The sequence below is a fragment of the Netta rufina genome (genome assembly GCF_964035555.1).
Source record: "Netta rufina genome assembly, chromosome: 10".
NCBI classification, from domain to species: Eukaryota; Metazoa; Chordata; class Aves; order Anseriformes; family Anatidae; genus Netta; species Netta rufina.
In genome coordinates, this window is record NC_140133.1 from 22,079,469 (window position 1) to 22,091,978 (window position 12,510).

A 12,510-nucleotide genomic window follows, 5' to 3' on the forward strand; every position below is an offset into this window, starting at 1 on the left:
TCCCAACAGACCAGAAAAAAGCCTTGCCATAATTTTGCCCGATCTTCTGTTTACCTGCTTACACCCAGTATCTGCGCAGAATAAAATGCCTTTTAGCTTTCCCCACTGTCTAGCAATGCCATGGGGTTACTTGTGAGAATATGGAAATTCAACCTTTTATAGGTAAAACGACAGGGAGGTGAGGGTTTGGGGGAGAGGATAGTGCATCAATGCAGTTCTGTGAGATATTAGCATGCAGAAAGTTGGTGAGAATCCTATAATCACTGCAGACTGTGTCAAAATCCATACATGTAGGATGTTTTACTCATTCCATATCAATGTACGCTGTAAAGATTGCATCAAGTATTTTCTCCATTTTTGTCAAGGGCTTGCTGGCCTTTCTGGTTGGACTGGGAATGAAGTTGGGCTTAAAAATGGGTTTCTTGGCTCTGGTGCATGCTCACCCTGAGCTGCCCTCTACCAGTGCAGTTCAGGGAGTGCTGGGCTCTCCTCTAACACATCTGTAAGCTTCAATCCTTCAGCTCAGCACAGTGTGAGAGAAGAGTTTGTGGATCCTTTTTTCTCTCAGAATAAGTAGTGAATATTGAAGGTTAATGAAGTTTCTCAAGCAGTGGCAGACCTCTCGAATATCTTGTTATTGAGGGATTATTTTTATAACATTCACAGCAGAGCCTTTTGGTAGCATAGTATTTGAGCAGTCTGTGGCTTCAGTGTTTTTTTCAAATATAAGAAATGGAGTTGATACAGGATCTATTTTGAATTAAATTAGGAAGGTGCATCTTAATCCTTCAATTTAAGGCATGCAAACCCCAGTCTTCCTGTGCACATTAATAATCACAGATGGCTGATTCAAGCGACTCATCTTAGAATTTCTTAGTTGTAGAAAGTAGTGGAGCTTGTAAACATTTAGTAACCTAAATTATTAGCTGAAATGTTGGTTTTAGTTATACTTACTCACATCTATCCCAGCAGATCAGGTATTATACCTGTAAAAGCCATACATATATGCACACATACAGCAGGTGGTGGAGTCACAGAAATTTTTCTGTGCAGGAGAATTGGGAATTTGGTGCCTGGTACTGACACTGGGACTGTCAGGACCTTCCCAGTGGTTATTTCAGGGAAGCTTCAATGCTAAACCTGCTTGGTTCTTAGAAACTGTTAAGTGGCTTTAGTCTGGGTTATTTTGAAATGATTTGTGACTCTAATTTTGTGCTGTACTTGGGAAACTTTGAGCATATACTTTAGAGTTCAGGATTCTTAAGACTACAGAACAAATGAGACTTTCCATTTACTTAATATAATCATCTATAATTTGTATTCCTGGGGCATGGATGGTATTTCAAAAGCTGAATGTGACTTTAAAATGAAATATTACCTAATTATAATATTTTTCATTGATGACATTTTTTTGTACTTGTATCACTTACATGGCTCTCATTGCAGATCTTACCACATTTCCACTGATTCTGAGCCCTGTATAAGACACATTTACACCTCATTTAAAACTTTAACCAGGTCCATAGTAGTGCCAAGAAAGGAGAACTCTTGTTGTGGTCTCGGTAAGAAGCCCCAAGCTCTGGATACACAAAAACCAGGTTCATAATGTAACTGCTGCCTTCCCATTAGCCATTTCAGTGTTCTTACTAACTTCCATGCAGAAAGAAGGTGGTTTACACTCTACCATTTCATCTGATGTTGTGTGCCATTCTACCAGAACTTACTACTAATAAAAATGAGCAATTATGGTTGTAAGTGCAGTCATGGATTAGAGTCCCCCACAAAGACGTTGGTGTGCACATCTCCTGGAAAAGCACAGTCTGTCTATCACAAATAAAGTTTTCCTGTTTGTTTGTAGGTTTCCCCTTGGTGCCCTCCTGCTGCCTGGCAGTCACATCTACGTAACCAGCCTCTTTCTATTTCAAATGTCTCATAGATCGATGAAATGCAGTGGGGTAAAGGAGTGCGCGAAATCCCATCCTCAGTCTGCAGCCTGCCTTGCAAGCCGGGAGAGAGGAAGAAGATGGTGAAGGGGATGCCGTGCTGCTGGCACTGCGAGCTCTGCGACGGCTACCAGTACCAGGCCGATGAGGTGACTTGCTTGCTCTGCTCATACAACGAGCGGCCCAATGAGAACCGCACGGGATGCCGCTCCATACCCATCGTCAAGCTGGAGTGGCACTCTCCCTGGGCCGTGATCCCCGTCTTCTTGGCCATGCTTGGAATTATTGCCACCATTTTCGTCATGGCAACCTTCATTAGATACAACGACACTCCCATCGTCCGGGCTTCGGGGAGGGAGCTCAGCTACGTCCTTTTGACAGGGATATTTCTGTGCTACATAATCACGTTTCTGATGATTGCCAAACCAAACGTTGCAGTGTGTTCCTTCCGGCGAATCTTCTTGGGCTTGGGGATGTGCATCAGCTATGCAGCCCTGTTAACTAAAACAAACCGCATCTACCGCATATTTGAACAGGGCAAAAAGTCAGTGACAGCACCCAGGCTTATAAGCCCCACATCGCAGCTTGCCATCACGTCGAGTTTAATATCTGTTCAGCTTCTAGGTGTCTTTATTTGGTTTGCAGTTGACCCACCCAACATCATCATAGATTATGATGAGCAGAAAACTATGAACCCTGATCAAGCCAGAGGAGTTCTCAAATGTGACATTACGGATCTACAAATCATTTGTTCCTTGGGTTATAGCATTCTTCTCATGGTTACATGTACTGTGTATGCCATCAAGACTCGGGGTGTCCCAGAGAATTTTAATGAAGCTAAACCCATTGGATTCACTATGTACACTACCTGTATAGTATGGCTTGCCTTCATTCCAATATTTTTTGGCACTGCCCAGTCAGCTGAAAAGGTAGGTGAAAATGAACAAATGTGCATCTGATATATCAGGATTCATTGGGGTTATAAATGATGTACTGATGCTCATCTTTACATAGATCTTAAAATGAGCTATCCAGTTAGCTCATTACAGAGACACCAGCAATATAAAGCACTATTTTCCTTCTCCAGTTAGCCGGTGGGCTATTCATTTGATAAACTGGCGAATGATCAATAGCAATCATATTAGCCATTAGTTTTATTGTTGCATCCCTTTCAATTGTATCTTTTCAGCAGGATAAGTGGGAATTAACTGTCACATCATTCTTAAAGAGGCATCTCTTAACTAAATCATTTTGAATATGAGATATAAGAAACAAAATGTCAAAAAAGGCTCAGTAGATAGCTGCGCTTCTGGAGTTCAGTGCTGAGGGCAGTGTACAGTCATCTGATGAGTGCTCGGCTCCATAGATAGCAGCCTCAGGGAGTATTTACACCACAGGGTAAATAGTCTGTCCTGAGCTCCAGCTGCTGAGACTAGACTCAGGCTATCTATGGTGGTGACTTTCAAACTCGCTCAGGTAGACTTGCCCTATAGTTCGTGGTATGGACATAACTAGAGTCCCGGAGTGAATATCAGGTTGCTTTTATCATCCATGAGGTCCATTAAGCCCCACTTAATATTATGTTTATACAACTTAAGAAAAAGCATCCAAACATCATAAATATTGTGTTACATAACATGACAAGAAAGTCACTCCCTTTTTTCCCATTTTATTTATTAGTGGGCATGGTGTCCTTGGAGAAAGAAGGCAATAAACAACCAGAGGACAGTATGATTCATTCATGGTCTGCTCTGATTCTCCTCCTCCTACTTCGGGGGTTCCTGAGGTAGCGTTGCAGGAGGACAGCAGTGGCATTGCTCAGGCAGGGCCTTCCTTTCCGTGGCCCTTCCAGAGAAAGACGTCTGCACCAGAGCCTTGTCCTCTGCAGCTCAAGAGGTTGGTTGTAGAGATCTGCAGTTGTTTTAGCCTGGTTTTACTGCTGGAAGACGGGAGGAAGCAGGGGGAAGCAGAGGTTATTGGGGGGGTTCCTGTGCAAAGGGCTTTAAAGGGAGACGTTGCATCCCTAAAGGGAGGTAATTTCCACTGGAAAGGAGGTCTGCCAAGTCTCATTTCAAACACCTCTGCTCTCCCTGTCAAGGGGAAGATAAGAAACAGCCTAGGTGACTTTAAACCCAGCTGGGTCCACGTGTACCTTTTGGTCTGACACAGAGAGCACAGAGCAGCTTTTGTGCCTCTTGCCCGAGAATGTGCTAGGCCTGCAGGTGACTGAGATGAAGCGTTCTGAGCTGTTGTCTGCAAAGACTCAAGCAGGTGATAGAAAGACCTGAATAATTTCAAAGACTGCTGCCACCATTGAAAATCACTTAGCAGTGAAACATTTGGTTTTCCACATAGTCACAGGGCTGAATTAACCTGCACTGCTTTGAAAGCAGAAGATTCTTGCACAAATTCATGTAGGACAGCAAAAGGGACAGTTATTAGCTGGATTTCACACCTTGTGTGGGAGATGATGGTAGGCACAGCAAGCAGCCCTTCGGGTCTGTGTGTGTTGAGCAGCCGGGGGGATGCATGTGGGGGTCCCCCAGCCTACTGGCATCTGCAGGCGGTGGCTGTAGCGCATCTTACCAGTGAGAGGTGCCAAATCTCAGTGCTGTGCCTTTGGCTGGGAATTATTCCCCATCCGGAAGGACCTTTGTGCCTACACAGGGAGCAGGTTACATTCTTCTTGCCTTTCTTTTCTATGTCTCCCTCTTTTTTTTCTTTCTTTTAAGTGGGGAGTGTGGGGAGGAGGCATTGTACTTTTTTTGTGATTGCTAGTGATTTCCTGTCAGATATTTTCTCTGGAAAATATTGTGTATAAGCTTAGCCACACAAGTCTTTTCTGAAATGGAAATTGCACCTGCTGAAAATCTCATGCAACGCAATCTTTTAAGCTGAGAAATGGTGTTATATATAACGCCGTGATTTTCATTGTATGGATTTACTTTATTTTATCAATAAATACAAGCATAATGTTGTTTGGTAGAAAGCATATTAAATATACCTCTCTTGTTCAGTGTAGAAAATAACCAAAAAAGAAAAAAAAAAAAAAAGAAAAGACTGAAGCATGCTGCAAGTAGTTCATCAAAGGCAAATAATGCCAGCAGCAGAGCGGAGGGAAGTGGCGTGGGCTGGAGGCAGGCCAGGTACCGTCCTGTGCTCCAGGATGGAGGTGAAACCTTCAGGATGTATGGGAGGCTGTGTGTGGGAAAAGCAAAGTCCTGTCATCTTCCCAGCTTGCGTTTGTTCAGACAGTTCTTTTTTCTGCTCTTAAGGCCTTCAGAAAACACCAGGGCAGGTACAATTTGCAGGCTGTTGGGTCGCACAGCATAGGGGTGCCCAGTGGGTGCAGTTTTGGAAGCCCTTCCTAAGTGGCGCTGCTGTGGCTGTGAGGCAATGGCCTCGTAGCAGCGCTTCCAACCTGCCCATCTCTTGCTGTCTGTATTCTGGGGGTTGTGTTTTGGGTTGGGTTGGTTTTGCTGTGCTTTCCTGTTGGTATATGTGCTAAAACACTGGTGTAGCCTTTGAGGATCAGGATGCAGAAACCATGTCACGTCCATGCTCAGAAACATCCTTCCTTGAGATCTGGTAAAAACCACAGCACGTGGAGGCAGCTGGCCCCTGCAGACAACAAGGGTCCCTTCCATTGCACTCAGAGCAGCTCCTAATGGCCAAACCCATCACCTCTGATGCCCAGGGAGTTCAGAGGCTGAGGACAGGGGACGACGGTCATCCATCCTTTTGCCTCTTGTGGCTGGCCTTCTTACCCCGTACCTCTCTGGAGAGGGTCTGTGCTGCTAAAATGCTGCTTTTGCACTCCTACCATAATTGTTTTTGACAACAAAACTATTTTAAATTCTCAGTGGATGTGTGGGTATCTTATCAGAAACAAAGCGGCCTCAAAGAGCTGTTAAACCAATTACAGGAGTCATAGCTCCTCCACAGAGTCAATACGAAGTGGCACTTGAAAAGAGCACAGATTGCTCTGTAAGGTCAGGCGAAGCACAGCTGAATCAATAAGCCAAATTGAGTCAAAATTTTAGAGTACGGAAGTGAAAAGATGGGAAGGATGTGAGTGGTGTGGAGTGAGCCCTCCGTGGAGCTTCTCCCCCTGCCCCGCTGCACCAGCACTGACCCAGCCCCTGCAGCCAGTGGTTGGGTTCATCATCTGTCACCCATCGCTTCTTCCTGATCTGCCCCCCTGCCCCTGAGATCTGCTGGGTCTCACAGGTACTTAATTTCCCTTTATTTCTTTGGATTATTTTCAGATTTTTCACAGATAGTGTCCTAAAAGAGCAACAGCGTGACAGAGCACGCAACATGCTCTGATGCGTCCTGGAAACATCGATTCGCAGGTGGCAGTGATGGTTTGCTTTTTATTATTATTGCTCTCTCTCTTAATGTAAATATTTTTAAAACTTACATGGTGAGGATTACCAGAGGCAATACTTTCATGGCAAAAACAAAGAAAAATACAGTGAAGGAGAAAAGGCATCTGCAGTTAAATCAATGCAAAAGGCAGTGTTCTTAAAATACGGGTTTGTTTTTCTGTACATAAAAGTCAATTTATTGCTAAGAAAACAATACTTTTCAACACTTGTGCTTACCTTTTTGTTTTTGTAGTGTGACGTAGTTGGTGCTGTGGGGAGTTTAATAGAGCAGGAGGAATTGACTGAGGTTTGTGTTAAATGGCCTTGGTTAGGGTTTGGGGTTTTTTCTTGCCACTTTATTCTCCCTCTTTTCTCACAACGTTCAGCTCAGATTGTGACCGTCTAGGAGATCACGAGCCATTTTCTTCTCCTGTGGTAATTCAGTATTGCCTTGTATATATACTGTTGCTTAAATTAAATTTCCTGAATCCCTAGGATGTAATACTGAAAAATTAGATCCCTTTAATGGCAAACCTAGATATCAATCTGCTTTATGTGTCAGACATGGCAGAATCCGCTCGGGTACTTAGCTGGCCCAAAATACAGTGCTGTGTTTGGCATTTTACTTGGAACGACTGCATAACTTATTAATATGTAAAGCTATATGGTTTCCTGGGAGTGTGCTCCTCCTGTTGTGAGGGGGGGGTTCTCTTTGGAAACTTGCCAGATCTGGAGCTGTTAGATTAAAAGAAATCATTGTCTCCACAGGTTTGAAGTCCGTACCTGCGCTCTAACCACGTGCAGATGCAGTTGTATACGGTGAATATTCCCCCAAGATCTTATTTTCTCAAATTATGTCATTGAACTAATATGAGGGATATGTCATCATTATATTTTTATGTCTCTCAGAGATTTTATTGCCTGGTAGCTGTGATTACTTTTATTTAGTAATTGCTAAGATTAAAATAATAAATTTCTGGATATGTCTACAACCCAGTAATAACTGTCAACATGCTCCAGGATATATGCTACAAATGGGATTTTTTCTTGGAGTATTTTGAAGACTTTTTTCAAGCAAAAAAAGTTATAATCATGAGTCTGAGTGAGTGATGATGGTTTCTCAGCCAGCATGGTCTTACAACTTGGGACTTTTATTCAGCCTGAAACAAAGAGAAATGGGAAAACATTGACCATACATTCTTCACTTTCCATCATCTTCTTTTTGTAGCCGGATCACATTAACCTTTGGTGCTTTTTTTTTTTCCAACTGTAATACAGCCACTTTGAAATCTGTAGTCTTTAATTCCATCAACTCTTCCACTCTCTCTCAGGTTTCTCTATTTTTTAATGTTCCTTTTATTCAAATCAATAAGCAGGGTAAGTCAGGTATATTTGGCAGCAGCATTTTTACTTATTGTGTTGAATGTTACATAAATACTATAATTTCAAGGCGCATGCAATGTGGATTCTTATTCAGATTAAATAATATCACATTAACACAGTAGCACTTCAGTACCCGTTCTATTTTTTGGTGAAACTAAGTTACCCTCCAATTCTCTGTAATACAAATACCGATTAGCCAGGTAGGACACACATTTATTTTCTCCCCTGGGAAGGTTTGAGATGACAGTTGCTATAGCAACTATACATATGTGGATTTTGGAGTTATGAGGATTTTAATGCATCTGCTGGAGTTTCATACTGTTGGGCGGTTGAGAAAATCAAGGTTTGAGGCTCTCGCAAAATGTGACTTTGAATCTCCCATATTTTGGGGCACACGGAAGGAGAATCAAGAGATGTAGCTTTCTTTTAAAGAATTGTAATTTAAAATCCTTTGAAATTAATGGCTTTAAATAATGCTAGAATTTACTCTTTATAACGGCCCTGCATTTCAAAACAGAACTGAAGGCTGGCTCTCGTAATAGTAGCTGCTTAAAACTTTCTAACCACAAACATTAATTTTTCTCACTGTTCTGCATTTGAGTTCACCTATCACTGTAGTGCTCTCAGCAGCTGTCAGGGATCTGCATGTTAAGTTACTGAAGTTCTTAATTTTACCCAACCTCAAGATTAAATCTGAGAAAACCAGGGACTGTCATGATCTGACACTTGGAGGTATCCGGAGCCAAGCCTGACCCCACCAGCAGCTTTACCGAAGTATTTTTATCAGGAATAAGACCACTATAGGAAAAATGTGATAAAAAGTTTGTGATTACCTGTAGATAACTACAGAATTTCAAAAGTTAAATTTTCTAGAACCAATTTCATGCAATTCATGATTTAACCCTGAAAAAAAAAAAAATAATCTTGAAATAGTAAGTGCTGCAGGAATTTTGAGTTCTGGAGTCATTGATCTTCTGCAACCCATTTGTTTCTCTCTCACCATTGTTTTGGTGGGTTTCTTCCCAAACCAGCACTTCTGGACTGGCTGCATGCAGCTGGCTCCTGGCTTTTAGCAGCTGTTATGAAGAACCCCTAGGGGAGAGTACAGCTCATGAAAAATAGAATGAGATTGTTGGGTTTGTTTCACGGTGTTACTAATGGCTTCAGCCTCATCAGGAATACCTGCCCACATCTCATGCTGCCTGTTAACTTGCTGTAAAAAAGTAAATAAATGAAAAGATGACTCTAACACTTCGGTATAGAGGAGAGAAGTGCAGTCATTTGTCACTTCTCTTAGAAATTACAGGAAATGGCTTAGGGCTCACCAAGAGAAAACTGAATTAAAACTTAGGTCGGTTCAGTTGTTGGACAGGTGTGAGAGGGACAGGAGATGGGCTCCATCTGTACAGAGTTGTCCTTGTGCTGTGGATGATGTGTGTGATCCCTCGGCAGAGGTGGGCTGAGCTCCAAGATCCCCTTGGGGCTACATGAAGGAGTGCAGATTTACCTCTGGGTGGCGGTTGTATTTTTAAGAAAACATGAAGCTGTTTTGCTCTGTGGCTATGCAGGATATGCCTGAGGCAACACCTGTAGAAAAGACAAGCCACTTTGTAATTTTACCGGCTGCTTTCAAGCTTTAAGTGTGCCTTTCCTCTTGTCACAGGAGACTTGCATGTGAGAAGCAAAAAGCGTGGTTGGATTCTGCCTTTGTGTGGTTGCCTGTGCTGTGTCCCATCACATAGGGTGGCTGCCCCGAGTGCCCCGCCAGGCTCCCTGAGGGGCAGCTGGGCCTCTGCAGACAGCAACACAAAAATCGGGGAGCCACCATGTGGGAGACAGAGCCTGGCCCCGAGACACCCCTGTGCTACGTCATTTACACTGGTGGAGCTGCATTTTTTGAAGCTGGATTTGACAATGGGTATTGCAAAACCACTTTGACTTACTTGTGTCAAGCATCAAATATTTCCTGAAGTTTTGACACTCTCTGAAGTGAGGCTGCAAGGGTATGTTAATGCATGTTGCTATGAAATTTCTTGTAACTGCATGTCTATGTTGGTTAGAAAACAATGACTGGTGGGAAAGTCTCTCTTAAATATGTATATTTAAATGTGTTTTAAAAGCTTTAATTTTCACTTCTTTATGGAGCTTTATAATGATTCTGGATTTTTATCCACCGCTAATTTGTATAATGCTCAGCCACGCAAAGATTTTAATGTTTCATAAAAGAATACAATAATAACAGTAATAACAGTTCCTTGCGCAGAGAAGAAACCTGCAGCATTGAGCAGATGGATTTATAAACAACAAGTTGGGAGCATTGTATCAGCCATTAAGCAGCAATTCCAACAGCACTCAGAAATACCATGCAGGGCAGGCAGTCGGGTCTAACTCTGTGTTCTCAAACTGTGCTCATCGCTGGGGCGCACGGAGTGCCCTCCAGGTTGTATTAACCACGGGAATGGTGGCAGCATAAAGGGAGGGAGCTCGGAGAATTCACGCTGGGCAGATGCCTGGGGTTTGCCCGAGATGTGGGACTTGACACCTGTACTCTTCAGAGGCATCTTTAAGAACAGGGAGAATGAAGGAATTTTGTTGATAATATATCCAGAAGTGCACATGTACTCATGTTGCTGCCTCATGTTCCCAAGTGTGCACTCTCCCAGAGACATTCCTGCCTACGCCTCTGACACCTGCCTTGGAGGTCTCCCACCCAAGCATCTGGCTGCGTTCAGCACTCTGAAGTTCAGCCAAGGCAATAAAAGGCTGCAGGATCGGTGAAACTGCAGGTCTGTTGCTGTGTTTTCAAGGCAGGTATTTAAAGCTAGGTTACAGAAAAAGTGCGTACTCTGAGTGAAATAAGAGATGATTAGAGCAATTAGATCCTTCTCAGAAGACCATAAATTAATGGCAATTATGATTCTTGAAACAACAGAAGCATAAGGTACATCTAACATTGATCTGTTTTATCACATTTGCTGCGTTGTAATGCTCCTTTAATGTTAATATGTACTTTTGTAGTAAAATCTAATTGAAAACACTGAGCAGGCAGAGCCCAAGGCCACAATCATGTTCCACATAATTACCTAAGGAGGAGGGTGTACGTTTGCAATGAAGGGATGCCACCAACCGTTAGTCAGGTATAAGCGGTGCACGCATTGTGCTTGTGCTTATACCGTAATAGCCTTACAGGAATATATAGGTGAATGCTAAAAGATAATTAACAATCAATTCATTTTGTGAAAATTTCAATTATTGAAACAGGTATCTTCATAATGGAGTAATAACACTGCATTTAAATTTGTGTGTGGCTGTCTCATAACAGAGATGTATTCATTTAAGCAGAAATTACTTGAATTAGCAGCCCTGCGGTGGTTCTGCAGTCACCGAGGGACTCTTTGAAGCCTGCAAGCATGCTGCTTTGATGTCTGGTGCAGAAAGCGAGGGATCTCTTCGCTGTGATGATCTGAGCCTCTTCATTCCCCTTGGTGGTGAGAACGGAGGAAAAATCTGATCTGGAAGACGGAAAATAAATGGAAGCCAGAAAGGACCGTGTGTTTTGGCGGGGAAGAAAATGTCCTGACCCGCAGCCTGGGCAGTCACCACTGCCCCGTTCTGCCACAGAGCAGCCACAGGGCTGCTGTGTCTGGTGGTCTCTTCAGACCGCTCGAGTCCAAATCCATAGGGATGGAAACTCCCTCCCTTGAAGGTCCAAGAGGACGGGTCACAGTGGGGTGTGCTGCTGCAGGTACTGTCTGGCAGGGGAGGTTCTGGGGCAAAGCTACAAACAAATCATTTTTCACAGGTGTTTGGGATAGCCATTCTTCCATACCACAGGCATAGCTCGGAGCCGCCAAACTGCTTTGCCAGGTTATTGAAGTGTGGAGTCAAAACCAGCTCCTCCTCCTCTATTTTGCCTTTGTGGCACTGGTCAGGAGCCCTAAGCTCTTGTCAGTCGGCTCCCACGAAGCCTGGTGACGGTCCCCTCCCTGCAGGGGCTGCCCGTGCTGTGCCATGCTGCCACCGCTGCTGCTCACCAGGCAGGCATTGCTCGGAGCTGGGCGTGTGCAAGCACCGGATTTATTTCAAAAACTTCCCAGGGAAAAGCGTAGGAAAAGGGTATCTCTGCTCTGTGACTTCTAGTGCATATATAACTGCCTCTGGCTAAAAAGCAGTGTAATTGTGAAAGGGAAAAGCACGTGGGTGTTTAATGCACAGCATTGACATGTACTTTTATTTATTTATTTATTTATTTTAAATAAAATGTAGAACTGCCAGGAGAGCTTTACATATGAAAAGCAATCTGTGCATATGCCCATGTCTGTGTTACGCAACAGTTTCTATCCGCAGTGCAAACTGACAACACCTCAGCGAGGAGTAATTGCAGCTCCATTGAGTCCAGCCGAGCAATTACCTTGTTGACGAAACTTTTCTCTTTGCTTGCGTTTTGATATCTCTGCGATATCAAGCTTACTTCAACTGACAACATAATTCCTCCTGCAGAGCTGTTGCATCAACCATGCTACTGCCGTTTGGCGTTAGTGGGTTCTCCCAGCTCGCTGTGTGTTGGTGCTAGTGGCCATACAGTCCTGCAAAACCCTTCCTTGTGAACAGCACGAGCAGTGCCAGCAGTGGCTGTGCCTCAAGGCAGCTGCGTTTGTGAACGAGGGGCACCTGCACAATTATAAAACAGCTCTTCAAAGTTGGTTTACAAGGAAGTAAGCATGAAATTATCCCTTTTGCTCCGGACAGGGGAGGAGAAGTTTACTTCAGCATGGTTACAAATACTTTCAGTTTGTGTTAACGTATCTAAATGT

At 43.4% G+C, this 12,510-nt stretch overlaps 1 protein-coding gene across 1 annotated transcript in view; it reads left to right on the forward strand.

Annotated features, from left to right (window-relative positions):
• Positions 1–12,510, forward strand: part of GRM7 (glutamate metabotropic receptor 7) — a gene marked incomplete at both ends in the record, with an annotated part of 239,493 nt that overhangs the window by 201,455 nt on the left and 25,528 nt on the right. The window contains one exon of the mRNA XM_084292935.1: positions 1,937–2,872. Within this exon, the coding sequence (XP_084149061.1) occupies positions 1,937–2,872 (936 nt within the window). The remainder of the gene's footprint in view (positions 1–1,936; positions 2,873–12,510) is intronic.